Source organism: Lissotriton helveticus, chromosome 11, assembly GCF_964261635.1.
Source record: "Lissotriton helveticus chromosome 11, aLisHel1.1, whole genome shotgun sequence".
NCBI lineage: Eukaryota > Metazoa > Chordata > Amphibia > Caudata > Salamandridae > Lissotriton > Lissotriton helveticus.
Window position 1 is genome coordinate 349,707,634 of NC_136072.1, and position 17,360 is coordinate 349,724,993.

At 47.1% G+C, this 17,360-nt stretch overlaps 1 protein-coding gene across 1 annotated transcript in view; it reads right to left on the minus strand.

The window, feature by feature from the left end:
- Positions 1 to 5,894: 5,894 nt before the first annotated feature.
- Positions 5,895 to 17,360, minus strand: part of LOC144791093 (serotransferrin-A-like) — a 171,732-nt gene continuing 160,266 nt past the window's right edge. The window contains exons 15-17 of the mRNA XM_078665749.1: positions 17,034 to 17,218; positions 6,690 to 6,885; positions 5,895 to 6,112 (exon numbers count right to left, since the gene is read on the minus strand). Coding sequence (XP_078521875.1) covers positions 6,075 to 6,112; positions 6,690 to 6,885; positions 17,034 to 17,218 — 419 coding nt within the window. The 3' untranslated portion in view covers positions 5,895 to 6,074. The remainder of the gene's footprint in view (positions 6,113 to 6,689; positions 6,886 to 17,033; positions 17,219 to 17,360) is intronic.

The following is a 17,360-nucleotide window of genomic DNA, read 5'->3' on the forward strand; positions in this document are numbered from 1 at the left end:
CCTATCCTGTATGCAGAAATGCCAAACTGAGGGGCATATGTACAAGCCCCTATCGCCACCACAACGTCACTTTTATCAACGTTGTGGTGGTGATAGGGGCTTAGCCTTATTTACAAGGCAGTGTTAAGGCCACTTAACGTGGCTTAACGCTGCCTTGTAAATAAGGTACCCCATCACGCTATGTTTAGCCTGAAAGGGGTGGGCAGTGGGTGTTGTGGTGGGCGTTACACTGCAACACCCATTGATTTTGATGCTGCCCCCTATGTACAAGGGCAGTGTACATAGGAAGCAGCGCCAAAATTAAGACCAGGGAAACCCGGTCTTAAGTTGGAAAAACGAGGAGCAATGCATTATTTCTCCTCGTTTTTGCTTTTTCCATGTGTGCTGCCTTGTGCAGCACACATGGAAAAAGCAAAATGCCATGAATTGTTTATGTACAGGGAGGTTCCCCTTCCTGTACATAATCAAAAAATAAATGCCTTTTTGGGACTTTCATGTGTGCTGCATTAAGCAGCACACATGAAAGTGACAATATAGCATTTCAGGATTGTTTATGTCCAGGAAGGGACACCTTCCTACACATAAACAATCTTGTTGTAAATATGGTGCAGCCTCGCGTTTCAGAAGTGGTGGAGGGAGGCGTTAAGCCATGATGGTTAATACCTCACTCCGCCACTTCTATTGTACATATCCCGCAGATTTTTTCAACGTCGCTTGGGGAAATACCGAAAGTAAAAAAACTGATGTCATTTATGCTTTCCAGGCAGACAGCAATATGAGAGATGGCTTCCAAATGAAATTCACCTGGACTGCCACATGAACTATGTGGAATATTGAACTTTTGAAAGCAGAACTTGAGATCCAGGATCATTTTAAATATCTGTTAATTTGGTCTTGGGAACAAAGAACTTCTTAACTGTGAGTAGCCCTGCTGGCGCCGCAATTCTGGAATTCTTTTAAAAACTGTTTATATTTTAACTATGCTATTTTAACCTACCTGCTGCCTTACTTTTGTTTCTGGGACCGACCCCGGTCCGCCGCGGCTGTTGTGCCATTTGTGCGGAGGGCGGTTCCCCACTCTTCCACACAATCCCTACTTCCGGCAGGACGCGGTCTAGTTGTCCGCTGGAAGGAAGGTATTTAGGCTGACATACGGCGGACGCGCAGCGGACTGTGAGTAGCCCTGCTGGCGCCGCAATTCTGGCGTTCTTTTAAAAACTGTTTATATTTTAACTGTGCTATTTTAACCTACCTGCTGCCTTACTTTTGTTTCTGGGACTGATCCCGGTGCGCCGCGGCTGTTGTGCCGTTTGTGCGGAGGGCGGTTCCCCACTCTTCCACACAATCCCTACTTCCGGTAGGACGCTGTTTAGTCGTCCGCCGGAAGGAAGGTATTTAGGCTGACATACGGCGGACGCGCAGCGGACTGTGAGTAGCCCTGCTGGCGCCGTAATTCTGGAGTTCTTTTAAAAACTGTTTATATTTTAACTGTGCTATTTTAACCTACCTGCTGCCTTACTTTTGTTTCTGGGACCGACCCCGGTCCGCCGCGGCTGTTGTGCCGTTTGTGTGGAGGGCGGTTCCCCACTCTTCCACACAATCCCTACTTCCGGCAGGACGCGGTCTAGTCGTCCGCCGGAAGGAAGGTATTTAGCCACACATGCAGCGGACGCGCAGCGGGCGTGCCGAAGGCGCGTCTAAGGCAAGCCCGTCTGCGCCCGTCCGCGCCTGGCCAAGCGCACGGAATGCTGGCAGTTTTCTAAAAAACAGGTTAATTTATTCTAGGGAGGAAGTCTACACTCTCAATCAATTGACCGAGGGATGTGGCTTATGTGTTCTAAATGATAATAGCGGATGCCATAGTTGTGGTTTTGCCTTCTCGACTAGGAACACAATTAACTTAGTGACTTTGCCTACTGAAGTGCGTAACCTGCGGTCCGATATTACACTGCAGGGAGGGCTTGTTAATGCTCGATCGTTAGGGAAACATAGGTATGAAATAGCCCAAATAATAGAAAATATGAGGCTAGATATGCTTTTTATAACAAAAACATGGGCCGATGTTGCTTCGGACCTGGATTTTATTACCGCCACTCCAGATGGGTATAGATTTGTTAAGATGGATAGGCCTATGGGCAAGAGAGGAGGAGGAGTAGCAATTATTTTTAGAGATTGCTTTGCTGTTACGGTTCACCCTTTTTCCTTTTCTGGCTGCGAAGCACTACAATTTACTGCCAAACTTAGCACCAACCTCTCATTTAAGGGTATTCTCGTGTACCGTCCACCTGGGACCAAAACCGTGTTTTTAAATAATCTTGATGAAATGCTTGAAACGGTGTTAGCTAATAAGGAATTCACTATTCTCGGTGATTTTAATTTTTATCTAGAGGATCTTGCCAATAAAGAGACTGCTATGCTCCTGGACACCTTGAGTGCAGCAGGGCTGTCCCAATTAGTTGGTGTTCCCACTCATGAAGCGGGGCATACGCTGGACGGGATCTTCTCATCCTTTCACTGGCTTAAATTTAAAGAAGGGATTCCACTTCCTTGGTCGGATCACTCCCTCATTAGCTTCACCTTTCCCAGGAGTTTTTTTCATCAGGATAGTAAGCCTATGCTTCAGGCAGCCTCCTGCAGAGCCTGGAGTAAGGTGGACAAAACAGTTCTTCGAACTAGACTGGAGTGTTCCGTTCCTCTGGGTGGCGACAACGTGGACAATGCAGTCAACAATTACAACAGCTAGTTATCTGACACCATTAGTGTAGCGGTTCCTACTAAAAGCATTTCTGGTAACCGGGCTGCACCTGCAGCATCCTGGTTTTCTGATCTCCTTCGTAAGGAGAAACAGAAATGTCGTCGTATGGAACGCCGATGGCGTTTGAACTATCACGTCTCCGACAAACAGGCTTACAGGACAGCTCTCAGGTCCTATAAAGCTCTTGTGATCACAGAAAAAAGCAAATATTTCAAAGCTCAGATTGACTCTGCAAAATATTCTTCAAAAGAGTTGTTTGCAGTTATTAATAAACTTACTGTTCCCAAAGCACTGAATAAGTTAGGGATGGTATGGCCTCCAATTTTAAAATCAAAGTGTTGGATATCTTCAGCAACTTTAAAGACGGGCCAGGTCCTCAGTCTGCACCTAAAATGCAGGCTCTAGATATCGGTATGAGCAGGTTTCCCGAGTTTTCCCTTGTGTCGGCTGATACGGTGAGCCACTACATTCTAGCCTCCAAAACAGGCTCACCATTGGACCCGTGTTCGTCAGCTTTTTGTATAGAGCTGGTGGACTTGGTGAGTCCTGTGCTGTCAGACATTTTCAACAGGATGTTTACTTCAGGCAGTTTCCCTATCAGTTGGAAGGAGACCTCTATTCTCCCGTTACTAAAGAAACCTACCTTAGACACTACCATTACATCAAATTATCGCCCCGTTGCCCGCTTCCCTCTACCGGCCAAAATTGTGGATAAGATTATGAATGTCCAACTGACTCAGTTTATTGATGACAACGGGTTGCTGGACCATTCTCAGTTTGGCTTCCGCAAGGAACACAGCACTGAGACAGCACTCATTAAGGCAACCAAAGAAATCAGAGCGGTAATGGAAGGTGGAGGCACTGCTGCATTAATTCTACTCGACCTCTCCGCCGCATTCAACACTGTTGATCATACTCTCCTGATTCACCAATTAAAAATCTTGGGTGTGGATGGCATGGCATTGACATTGCTAGCCTCTTTTCTGCAGGAGAGGAGATCAACAGTGTCGCTTGACGGGTTTAATTCGGAGCCTTATGTGCTGCCGTGTGGAGTTCCGCAGGGAAGCTCGTTGAGTCCACTGTTATTTAATGTCTACGATACTGAACTTGCCCTACTGGTCAGGAATTATGGTTTTTCATTAACATCTTGTGCAGACGACTCACAGATTGTGGTTGCAGCTCACAAAAAACAGAGATCACCTGCTGTGCAATTCCATAACTGCATGGCCGCAATTAACGTCTGGATGAGCAGTCACTGCCTTAAATTAAACTCCGATAAGACGGAAGTGTTGATTTTCGGCAATTTACAACCTGCTTGGAGTAATCTCTGGTGGCCAGCAGAAATGGGCTTGCCGCCCATTCCAACGGCAAAGACTAGGGGGCTCATTTATGAGCCCTTGCGTCACTTTTGCACCACTGGTGCGTCACTTTTTGTGACGCACCAGCAGTGTAAAAAATGCGCCTTGTTGCGCCATATTTACAAAGTGACGCATCTAGGTAGAAGCGTCACTTTGTAAACCCATGCGCTACATTATACCTGTGCCAGGTATAATGTATGCAGGGGGGGTGTTCCCACGCAAGAAAGGGTCATAGAAGTGACGCAGTGAAATCTACCAGATTTCACTGCACCACTTCTACGACTCAAATGCGTCAAAATCTTACGCCTGCCTCAGAGCAGATGTAAGATTGACGCAAGCCCTTTCACATGGGGCTTGCCCCATGTGAAAGGACACATTGCTGGGGTTGCGTCACTTTTGTGACACACTCCAGCAATGCGTCACTTTTGCGCCATACAGATACGTCAGAAATACTGACGTTTCTGTAACTCCTTGCGACATGATGCGTCATACAGTAAATATGACGCATCAGGTATGTCGCAAGGAGTGCGCACTGAGAAGTGACGCATCGCTGCTTTCATGCAGCGATGCGTCATTTCTCATAAATAAGGCCCTAGAAATGTAGGCGTTCTGATTGACAATAGACTGACGTTTACTCAACAAACCAATGCCATCGAGTCTGCTTCTCACTTCCTGATAAAAAAAATCAGGAAGGTTCTTCCTTATATTCCTGTGGAAACCAAGAAAGTGGTCATCACTTCCCTCATACAGGCCAAGCTGGACTACTGCAACGGGCTTTTTTTTTACAGTTGCTGTCCAGAATTTGCTTTCTCATCACCCTATCTAAATCAAAGTCTAAAAGAAAGTGGTTTGGCTATTGCTGATGCCCTGACATCTGTAGATCTCAAGTGAGCAGAAAGATGCAGTAAAGGAGTGGTCTGAGGCCATGTAAATAAAGTTCCCGAGCTGCTAAGTAATAAGAACCACTTGACAGCTGTGTAAAAAGAGTGGCATGCTGGCTTTGTAGAAATCACCAGAATGCTGTGCAATGAGACTGACCTGAAAACTATTGTGCCAATTACGATGGCGGGGATACCGCCACCAGCAGGCTGCCGGCGGTGGTTTCACCGACATCGCTAATCACTTTTCCGCAGGACATATTATGATGGCGGCCGGTGTGCAGGCACCGTTCGCCAAATTACGATGCTGCCGAAAGCCCGCATTTCCATCGCGGTGAAACGGCCATGGAAAGGCTGGCAGAGATTGTATTTAGGTGCACGTTGGAGGCCCCCCTTGTGTTGGGGGGAGGTGGTTGTGCACTGGGGGCGTACCCATGGTACCCCTCTACATTTCCCTGCACCAAGTGGCAGACACCTCGTGATGCCTGCCACGTAGTGCAGGGAAACGCACAACATGGTTGTTTAGCAGTGCAGCAGGGGGCTGCAGCCAGCAGCACCCACTGCAATGTGGGTCCGGACGCCATGGTGGCGATCACATCGTGATCTGGGGTGCGGGAACACCGGCTTACAGGTGGGCGGTTCCAGTCCCCGCATCGAAGGTGGGTGGACTTGTAATCAGCCCCTATGTAACAAGAGAGACTTGACAGCCTCCAAATCACTCTTGTCACACCAGTTCAGGTTCACTCTAGTCACACCGTGTCACATCTGGCCCAGCAATGCCGCAGTGATTTCACTTTTTGTCTAGAAATATTGTGCAAAGTCTTGAATAGAGTTCCATGGTATACAAACAATTAAATTCCCCGCTAGCAGCACAGGGTGAAAGAAAGCATAACACTCCAGTGGTTGATTGTGATCGTTTATTAGTGCACGTTAAGACAACATAGAGATAGAAACGGTGATACAGTCGGCCCCAGATAGGCCTCCGACGTCACGTCTGTCAAATGAAAGAGGAGAAAGAGCACTGAAGGCCAGATGAGTGAGTGGATGGTGATCCTTGGTAGTGTGGAGCTCCGACATTTAGGTTTAGCTGCAGCTGTGAAAGGCACAGGCGGAGATGAGATCTGCAGGAGAGAGACACAATGCTGTTAGCTGTTGCCATGCACAATGCTGCAGAATTATTCGCGACATCACGTTCATTGCCTGCTTGACTGACTGGCTGCTTGTGCACCTCCGAAGTGCCTCATGCCCTCAACCATCTGGTATGCAATTATTGAGACCACCTGGGACACAAGACCTTTCTGTCATTATACGCCACCTGTGCTTCCCCCTGCCCTGTCACCACTGGTCAGAAATTATGTACGTCATAGGGAATGATGGACGAGCATGCCAGGGGAGGGTATGGGCTCAAAATGTCTGGGGCAGTTGCATAAGGTGTAGGACCCTTCAGGTGTTAGTAAGCAAGAGTTCATTTCCTAAGGTGAAAAAGTATCTCCAGGTGAGTTGTCTGAACTGAGGAGGTGATCATTAAGTAAGTTTCCAGTCTTGAGTGGGAGATGGCACGAAGGTGGGGAGGGGGTTGTAGCCATTAGTGTTAACTTGTACAACACATGCAGAGTTCCCTGAAGCTGTAAGGGAGTTAACTGATGTCCCAGACCTATAGGGGGCAACACCTCATGTAAGAGAAACCAGTGTAGTTACCTGAGCCTGGGGAGCAGTCCTTTAGTCCACCAATTGCACGGTGATAGTCAGCTCCAAGGAAGGTCTCTGTAGAGGTTCCAGCGGGCACCTCAATGATGCACTGGGTTGAATCCTTGAATATCAGATCTTTGCCCTCCTTGTTAGGCCCAAACATCTGGAACATGTCTTGTTCTACTCCATCGCGGCCAAACAAACTCTATAAGAGATCAGCAAGTGGCTGTTAGAGAGAGTTTGAACAATACCAGCATCAAACTAGCAGCAGCTGGCAGACATTTGGTTGGTGTACAAGTGACGCTTTCCACCAAAGGGTTCTAAAAGTGCTGCAAATATAGAGTGTGGTTGATTCATCTCTGGTCGTCGCAGCGTTGCATGCCATAAAATCTTTCTTTTGCATGCCCTTTATTTCAATGCACCCCACCTTCCTTATAATCTACCCAACTTGTCAAGCAAACAGAAGCTAAGAAGATCAAAATGGGAGGGAGGGTAAATCCTACAAAGTTTTTCACTACATTCTTCATCCTCCCTTGCTCACTTCACTCATGGCTTACCCCGTCCGCCCGAGTTCCATTCATCTGAAACTACATGGTGTCACCTGCTATTTCATGGTTGCCACTACCCCTTCCACTTCAAATACTTAACAAAACCGACGTTTGTCTTACTACCTTTAAATACCCCCTTCTGTTACCTAACTCATCATGCTGAGGTATGCTTACGCTCCAGAGAAAGCACACAATGCAAAGACCCTTTGAAGGATGTAGGAGGAGCCCTAAGCACAGGATAAGCCATGAACAGGCCTCTCAGTCCCTGAGAGAGAACCATTCACGAATAGTTGATGGGCATGAAGTGGCTGCATCTATGTCAAATATCTGATTGGCCTTGGTCGATGACTGGAAAATTAGTATAATGCCATAACAGAAAGATCCCCACACACACATTTTGCAGGTGTGCAAGGCCTACCTTCCTTGTGGACCTTCCTGATTTAGCATGTGACCCAAGCTCTTCCCTTATGCAGGCATGCTTAATGAGCAGTCACTTTTCAAAGGTTCTGTAACAAAAGCATGTAACAGGGACAATGGCTGCCTGTCACAGTGGAGAAAAGTTGTTCTCTGCCATCCAAAACAACGCCTTTCCATAAAGAAATGTGAAGAGTGTGCACAGGATATGTGGGGTTTGGGAGGAATTTTTGGGATTTATGTGTTGCATTATACAATACTCAGTACTCACTAGTCTAGACATCAAGTTATTCTTGTTTCAGCATGCTAGCCTAGTCTCTCGTTTGCACAAGGTCTTGATTAGTGAAGGACATACTCTGCTACCCCTATTTCCCTGTCCATGAAACAAAATGGAGTCCTCAGACCTTATTAAACAAATATGTGTGATCATCCAAAGTCCATATTTTCCATACAGGACTTTATGCGGGTAAGTAGGAAAAGCCCATTGCCTATATGTACACAAAATGGGTCTGTTCAGTGTTGCCCCTCTGGCTGCCTGAATCCTTTTCCCTCACATTGCGTATGGATTTCAAGCCCTTCAAAAGACTAACGATAAACTGATTCTCAGTATGCAAACATAATTTTCTGTGAATTTACCATCAGTGGCATGATTTTTAAACAATAATTTAATAAGAAGAACAACACAAGAGTATGATAACTATTCAAGACAGAAACCATCCTGCTAGTAATTTTGAATTTGATGTCCTCCTTGACATAGCCATCAAATAACTGCCCTTTAGGATCAGCTAAACCATGACTGATCACTTGTATTAATCGGGCAAATAAGGGTAGCTTTGGTCTCCTTAAAATAAGGGTTCTATCCTTACACATGCGCTGTTGTAATTGCTCTGTTCCGAAAGTGAAATGAGGACCTTTTAGGCACAACTGCTGAACACCCGATGTCTGTGATCTTAAATCTTGGATCAAATGATTTCAAAGAAGATTCTGCAATTAACATGTTTGGTGGATTATCAATATGTACGAAAAAAAAGTTCCTTTATCCCGTTGGAGACAATCATATACAATGAGTAATTAAGACCCCTGGCTTGGCACCTGCACACAAGACTACACACATTATTTACATTCATTCTCATATTCCAACTCAAAAAACTGAATTCAGCCTCTAAGGATTGGGGATAGGTGGCTTCATGATAGTCCATACATTCATCAGTAGAACCTGTAAGATTCCATTAGATATAGAAAATAGAAGCTTATATCCTGCACTTCTATCTTAGGAGGTCGCAAAGACCAGTTTTTCTCAGCCTTGCTACTTTCAATTTCCAATAGATTCCTTAATTGTGTCACGGTGTGCAATTCCGGAAATCAAATGCAAAAATAACAGTTGATGGACAGAATGCAGAACAATGTCATACATTCACCCCAGTACAGAGATCTGGGCCTAAATCCATCGTTTTTTTGCACTCCACACCACCCCAGTTCAGACATGGCCATATGCAAATCAGCCTTGACCCTGTGCCTCATGGGAACAGTCCAGCCCGAACTGCCAAGCCATGTCTTTCCTGGACCAGAATCAAGCATCCTAGGACCGGTTTCTGGCTATCTGCCGTCTTCAGCCAGGATAGCTTGACTCCAGTGGTGTGGAGAGCATGGGACTCACGTCTGAGCATACCCATCCCACTCGGGGTGACAAATGCAAAAAGAACAGTTGATGGACAGAATGCAGAACAATGTCATACATTCACCCCAGTACAGAGGTCTGGGCCTAAATCCATCGTTTTTTTGCACTTCACACCTCCCCAGTTCAGACATGGCCATATGCAAATCAGCCTTGACCATGTGCCTCATGGGAACAGTCCAGCCCGAACTGCCAAGCCATGTCTTTCCTGGACCGGAATCAAGCATCCTACGACCTGTTTCTGGCTATCAGCCGTCTTCAGCCAGGATAGCTTGACTCCAGTGGTGTGGAGAGCATGGGACTCACGTCTGAGCATTCCCATCCCACTCGGGGTGACAAATGCAAAAATAACAGTTGATGGACGGAATGCAGAACAATGTCATACATTCACCCCAGTACAGTAGTCAGACGTGAGTCCCTTGCTCACTTTGCCACTGGATTCAAGCAAGCCGGGCTGAAGACGGCTGAAATGCCAGAAACCAGTCCTCGGTAGCTTGTTTCCGGTCCAGGGAAGGCATGGCTTGGCAGTTCGGGCTGGACTGTTCCCATGAGGCACAGGGTCAGACTGATTTGCATATGGCCATGTCTGAACTGGGGTGGCAGAGTGGGCTAAAGAACGGTGATGGATTAAACCCAGATCAGTTGACTGGGGGTGAGTGCTTGTATTGTCAACGCTCCGTCCATCATTTCCTTTGGTTTTTCTTTGTTCGCCATAAGTTGGCAGGGTATGCTCAGACGTGAGTCCCTTGCTCACTTTGCCACTGGATTCAAGCAAGCTGGGCTGAAGACGGCTGAAATGCCAGAAACCGGTCCTCGGTAGCTTGTTTCCTGGCCAGGGAAGGCATGGCTTGGCAGTTCGGGCTGGACTGTTCCCATAAGGCACAGGGTCAGACTGATTTGCATATGGCCACGTCTGAACTGGGGTGGCAGATGGGCTAAAGAACGGTGATGGATTAAACCCAGATCAGTTGACTGGGGGTGAGTGCTTGTATTGTCAACGCTCCGTCCATCATTTCCTTTGGTTTTTCTTTGTTCGCCATAAGTTGGCAGGGTATGCTCAGATGTGAGTCCCTTGCTCACTTTCCCACTAGATTCAAGCAAGCCGGGCTGAAGACGGCTGAAATGCCAGAAACCGGTCCTCGGTAGCTTGTTTCCGGTCCAGGGAAGGCATGGCTTGGCAGTTCGGGCTGGACTGTTCCCATGAGGCACAGGCTCAGACTGATTTGCATATGGCCATGTATGAACTGGGGTGGCAGAGTGGGCTAAAGAACGGTGATGGATTAAACCCAGATCAGTTGACTGGGGGTGAGTGCTTGTATTGTCAACGCTCCGTCCATCATTTCCTTTGGTTTTTCCTTGTTCGCCATAAGTTGGCAGGGTATGCTCAGACGTGAGTCCCTTGCTCACTTTGCCACTGGATTCAAGCAAGCTGGGCTGAAGACGGCTGAAATGCCAGAAACCGGTCCTCGGTAGCTTGTTTCCTGGCCAGGGAAGGCATGGCTTGGCAGTTCGGGCTGGACTGTTCCCATAAGGCACAGGGTCAGACTGATTTGCATATGGCCACGTCTGCACTGGGGTGGCAGATGGGCTAAAGAACGGTGATGGATTAAACCCAGATCAGTTGACTGGGGGTGAGTGCTTGTATTGTCAACGCTCCGTCCATCATTTCCTTTGGTTTTTCTTTGTTCGCCATAAGTTGGCAGGGTATGCTCAGATGTGAGTCCCTTGCTCACTTTCCCACTAGATTCAAGCAAGCCGGGCTGAAGACGGCTGAAATGCCAGAAACCGGTCCTCGGTAGCTTGTTTCCGGTCCAGGGAAGGCATGGCTTGGCAGTTCGGGCTGGACTGTTCCCATGAGGCACAGGCTCAGACTGATTTGCATATGGCCATGTATGAACTGGGGTGCAGAGTGGGCTAAAGAACGGTGATGGATTAAACCCAGATCAGTTGACTGGGGGTGAGTGCTTGTATTGTCAACGCTCCGTCCATCATTTCCTTTGGTTTTTCTTTGTTCGCCATAAGTTGGCAGGGTATGGTCAGACGTGAGTCCCTTGCTCACTTTGCCACTGGATTCAAGCAAGCTGGGCTGAAGACGGCTGAAATGCCAGTAACCGGTCCTCGGTAGCTTGTTTCCTGTCCAGGGAAGGCATGGCTTGGCAGTTCGGGCTGGACTGTTCCCATAAGGCACAGGGTCAGACTGATTTGCATATGGCCACGTCTGAACTGGGGTGGCAGATGGGCTAAAGAACGGTGATGGATTAAACCCAGATCAGTTGACTGGGGGTGAGTGCTTGTATTGTCAACGCTCCGTCCATCATTTCCTTTGGTTTTTCTTTGTTCGCCATAAGTTGGCAGGGTATGCTCAGACGTGAGTCCCTTGCTCACTTTCCCACTGGATTCAAGCAAGCCGGACTGAAGACGGCTGAAATGCCAGAAACCGGTCCTCGGTAGCTTGTTTCCGGTCCAGGGAAGGCATGGCTTGGCTGTTCCGGCTGGACTGTTCCCATGAGGCACAGGGTCAGACTGATTTGCATATGGCCATGTCTGAACTGGGGTGGCAGAGTGGGCTAAAGAACGGTGATGGATTAAACCCAGATCAGTTGACTGGGGGTGAGTGCTTGTATTGTCAACGCTCCGTCCATCATTTCCTTTGGTTTTTCTTTGTTCGCCATAAGTTGGCAGGGTATGCTCAGACGTGAGTCCCTTGCTCACTTTGCCACTGGATTCAAGCAAGCCGGGCTGAAGACGGCTGAATTGCCAGAAACCGGTCCTCGGTAGCTTGTTTCCGGTCCAGGGAAGGCATGGCTTGGCAGTTCCGGCTGGACTGTTTCCATGAGGCACAGGGTCAGACTGATTTGCATATGGCCATGTCCCAACTGGGGTGGCAGAGTGGGCTAAAGAACGGTGATGGATTAAACCCAGATCAGTTGACTGGGGTGAGTGCTTGTATTGTCAACGCTCCGTCCATCACTTCCTTTGGTTTTTCTTTGTTCGCCATAAGTTGGCAGGGTATGCTCAGATGTGAGTCCCTTGCTCACTTTGCCACTGGATTCAAGCAAGCCGGGCTGAAGACGGATGAACTGCCAGAAACCGGTCCTCTGTAGCTTGTTTTCGATCCAGGGAAGGCATGGCTTGGCAGTTCTGGCTGGACTGTTCCCATGAGGCACAGGGTCAGACTGATTTGCATATGGCCATGTCTGAACTGGGGTGGCAGAGTGGGCCAAAGAATGGTTATAGATTAAACCCAGATCAGTTGACTGGGGGTGAGTGCTTGTATTGTCAACGCTCCGTCCATCATTTCCCTTGGTTTTTCCTTGTTCGCCATAAGTTGGCAGGGTATGCTCAGACGTGAGTCCCTTGCTCACTTTGCCACTGGATTCAAGCAAGCCGGGCTGAAGACGGCTGAAATGCCAGAAACCGGTCCTCGGTAGCTTGTTTCCGGTCCAGGGAAGGCATGGCTTGGCAGTTCGGGCTGGACTGTTCCCATGAGGCACAGGGTCAGACTGATTTGCATATGGCCATGTCTGAACTGGGGTGGCAGAGTGGGCTAAAGAACGGTGATGGATTAAACCCAGATCAGTTGACTGGGGGTGAGTGCTTGTATTGTCAACGCTCCGTCCATCATTTCCTTTGGTTTTTCTTTGTTCGCCATAAGTTGGCAGGGTATGCTCAGACGTGAGTCCCTTGCTCACTTTTCCACTGGATTCAAGCAAGCCGGGCTGAAGACGGCTGAAATGCCAGAAACCGGTCCTCGGTAGCTTGTTTCCGGTCCAGGGAAGGCATGGCTTGGCAATTCGGGCTGGACTGTTCCCATGAGGCACAGGGTCAGACTGATTTGCATATGGCCATGTCTGAACTGGGGTGGCAGAGTGGGCTAAAGAACGGTGATGGATTAAACCCAGATCAGTTGACTGGGGGTGAGTGCTTGTATTGTCAATGCTCCGTCCATCATTTCCTTTGGTTTTTCTTTGTTCGCCATAAGTTGGCAGGGTATGCTCAGACGCGAGTCCCTTGCTCACTTTGCCACTGGATTCAAGCAAGCCGGGCTGAAGACGGCTGAAATGCCTGAAACCGGTCCTCGGTAGCTTGTTTCCGGTCCAGGGAAGGCATGGCTTGGCAGTTCCGGCTGGACTGTTCCCATGAGGCACAGGGTCAGACTGATTTGCATATGGCCATGTCTGAACTGGGGTGGCAGAGTGGGCCAAAGAATGGTGATAGATTAAACCCAGATCAGTTGACTGGGGGTGAGTGCTTGTATTGTCAATGCTCTGTCCATCATTTCCCTTGGTTTTTCTTTGTTCGCCATAAGTTGGCAGGGTATGCTCATACGTGAGTCCCTTGCTCACTTTGCCACTGGATTCAAGCAAGCCGGGCTGAAGACGGCTGAAATGCCAGAAACCGGTCCTCGGTAGCTTGTTTCCGGACCAGGGAAGGCATGGCTTGGCAGTTCGGGCTGGACTGTTCCCATGAGGCACAGGGTCAGACTGATTTGCATATGGCCATGTCTGAACTGGGGTGGCAGAGTGGGCTAAAGAACGGTGATGGATTAAACCCAGATCAGTTGACTGGGGGTGAGTGCTTGTATTGTCAACGCTCCTACCATCATATCCTTTTGTTATTCCGGAAAGCAAAGCCGAAGTATTTTTACATTGCTGATGTAGAATAATGACATATAAAACATCTATGAGACATCATTTGGGTTATGCACTAACCAGAAGATAAGGGCTCTTACGTTCCGTTAACAATTTACCAGTCAAAATCATACGGAGGGAAATAATCAAGTTGTAAAACGCTGGATAGGTTGCAAGTGATCGCAAAATAGAGTGTTATAAAATATTTAATATTGAAGCTAGAAATGGGTTGGACTGTCTAGTCCACAAACCACATGACCGTAAAGATAACAAACAATACAGTAGTGAACTACCATGTCTTGCATGGTGAAGGCCATGTAGATTGAGTGTGAGACCTGGTTCCTTCGGTGATATGGTAGCCAAGGTTTACTGGGCTTCAAGAACACTGGTGGCCTCTGTGTTCATGGGAGTGCGCACACACATGCACACCCACACACACAGACACACACACTTGACTTGCCTAGAAATAACCGGCAATATCCCCTCCTTTATGTTGACCGATCAGTATATTGGTTGGTACATGTATACACTGATTGGTGGCTGTATCTGATGTTTCTATTGGATTAGTGTTAGTGTCCTCATTGGTTGGGTATATCAGTCTTCTGATTGGTTTCTGGGTCTGTGATTCAATCAATGTAGGGTTGGGATTAGGGCTAGGGTTAGGATTTCTATTGGAAGCAGGGACTAGGGTTTCCTGTGTTATTGGTTGCTGGGACTAGGGTGGGACTAGGGCTAGGGTTAGACCTTTAATTGGAAGTAGCGATTAGGGCTTCCGGTGTGATTGGTTGCTGGACTAGTTGTGGGACTAAGAGTAGGGTTAGGCTTTCTATTGGAAGTAGGGACTAGGGCTTCCTGTGTTATTGGTTGTTGGGACTAGGGTGGGACTAGGGATAGGGTTAGACCTTTAATTGGAAGTAGCGATTAGGGCTTCTGGTGTGATTGGTTGCTGGACTAGTTGTGGGACTAAGAGTAGGGTTAGGCTTTCTATTGGAAGTAGGGACTAGGGCTTCCTGTGCCATTGGTTGCTTGCACTTGGGCTGGGACTACTGGTAGGGCTAGGGCCTCTATTGGACGTAGAGATCAGGGTTTTTGAACTGATTGGGTGCTTCGACTAGGGCTAACATTGGCTGTAAGATCTTGGTCTCCTATTGGTTCTAGATTTGTAGGGCTAGTGTTGTGATTGGATAGTGTTAGGGCTAGAGTTCCCATTGGCTGACGGGGTCACCTGATTACTAGGGCTATAAAAGGCCAGGCTTAGGGCGTCTCAGCCCGGGCGTCGAGGCTAAGGGCAGAGAGGACAAGGGCAGTTGCCTGTTTGAGCCTGTTAAGGGCGGAGAGGACAAGGAAAGTTGCCTGTTTGAGCCTGTTAAGGGCAGAGAGGGCAAGGGCAGTTGCCTGTTTGAGCCTGTTTGAGACTGACCAGGACCAGGGCCAGAAATGCTGTCCAATATACTTACCTCCTTTATGCATCTATATACTTTCAATGTACTTATGGATCTATATATTTATCACTTTCTTCTAATTTAGCATTTCCAATGCACTTCCCTATTTCTCAGCCTATACTTCACTCAATATATCTTCTAGCCCAACCTTCTGACTCATCTCAAACTTCTTTCTACTACTCTTTCCAATGCACTACCCTATCTCTCATCCTACACATGTATCAATATATCCTCTACATCCACTCTCTCATTTATCCCAAACCCCATACCACTACTATGATCCCCAAAATAACCCTTTCTAGACTCTCTCCTACTCTACCCCTCCTTGCATCATCTGACACCTCTTTTACTATACCGATCCCCCCCAAAAAACCTTTCTAAACACTTCCCTCTTTTCTACCCCTCCCCAACCCTTCTCACTCCAAATAATTGACTAACATATCCACCACAAAAATTACTTTCATGTATCACCATACTAATTTAACACTATTCCTGATGGGTTCCAGAGTAGCGTGCTACTTGAGCTTCAAAACCCCAACAGGGGTAGCAAGTGCAATATAAATACAAACCTCTTTCCCTTCACTATCCCGCCACCTACTCTTCTCTACCCAAATAACTCAATAACATATCCACTACTCAAATTACTTCATATTTTACTATACTAATTTTCAACACTAATCCCTTATGGGTTCCGGAGTGGGGTGCTACTCGCCAGAAAAGCGCTTTAACATCCATCAGGGGTAACAAGTGCTATATGAATGCAAGCCTTTCTTCCCATTTCATCCCTCCGCTAGCCTTCTCCCCTCAAATAACTGACCAATATCCACCACTGAAATTACTTTAATATTTCACCATATTAATTCACCATTAATCCTTTATGGTCTTCCTGAATAGAGTGATTCAACACCCCATCAGGGTTAATAAGCGCTATATAAATACAATTCTTTTGTCCTCCTCTATCCTTCTGCTATCATTCCAAATCCAAATAACTAACCTATCCACCACTTAAAATGTACTTGCACGTTTCACTATACTAATTCAACATTAAACCAATATGGGTCCCGGAGTAGCGTGCTACTCGCCGAAAAAGCACTTTGACTCTTTGTCAGAGGTAGTAAGCGCTATATAAATGCAATTACAATACAATACAATACATTGTCTCCACTGCATGATGTGGCATAATATATAATTTCATGGAAATTAGTGAAGAGCAAAGGCTACTTAGTGCCAGTTCAGACAGTAACATTCAGCCACTAAATGAGATATCGCTAAAGAATGGTAGGTCTGGGAGGAAATAAGCTTGTGAATAGAAAAAGGAAGCTGTTCCAGAAAGCATACTCCTCTCTCAACATAGGAGGCAATGTCTCAGGCACCAGTCTAGAAAACCCCCACTTACAATGCTTACAATATCCCTACAGAGCAAAGAGGGAACTTAGATCTTTCATATAACATTGATTCCACGCTGCAACGATTTGCACTCCACAATTTTCATCCATCTCAGGATGTGTTATGTGCACATATATCAATTTCTGGTCAGGAGCTTGAAATATCTTCTGTGGCCAATCAAAACGTATTTTCCTTCCTGCCATTGGTTTCTGAAGGCTTCCTAAAGTCTGATGATGGGTCATCTACCTGTAACTCACCTGTTGATTCTGGAGAACCTGCACCACTTGTGCTTTTTTCTCAGGCCGAGTCATGACTGCATGTGCAGGAACCTGACCTAGGTTGCACTCTTGGTACTTAGATGGTGGGGCTCGACTTCCATCCAGGCACAGCAGCTCAAATTCAGAAGATTTCAGATCCTTTGCCCAACTAGCAGTGTTGGCACCTGGGAGCAACAAGAGATACGAATTGACAAATTCATATCACTACAAACCTTACACTTGGAACTGTACAGTAAAAAAAAACATTTAAATTGTGCTTAATGTAACCTTGAAACAACATAGACACAATTACGAATTCCCAGAGCA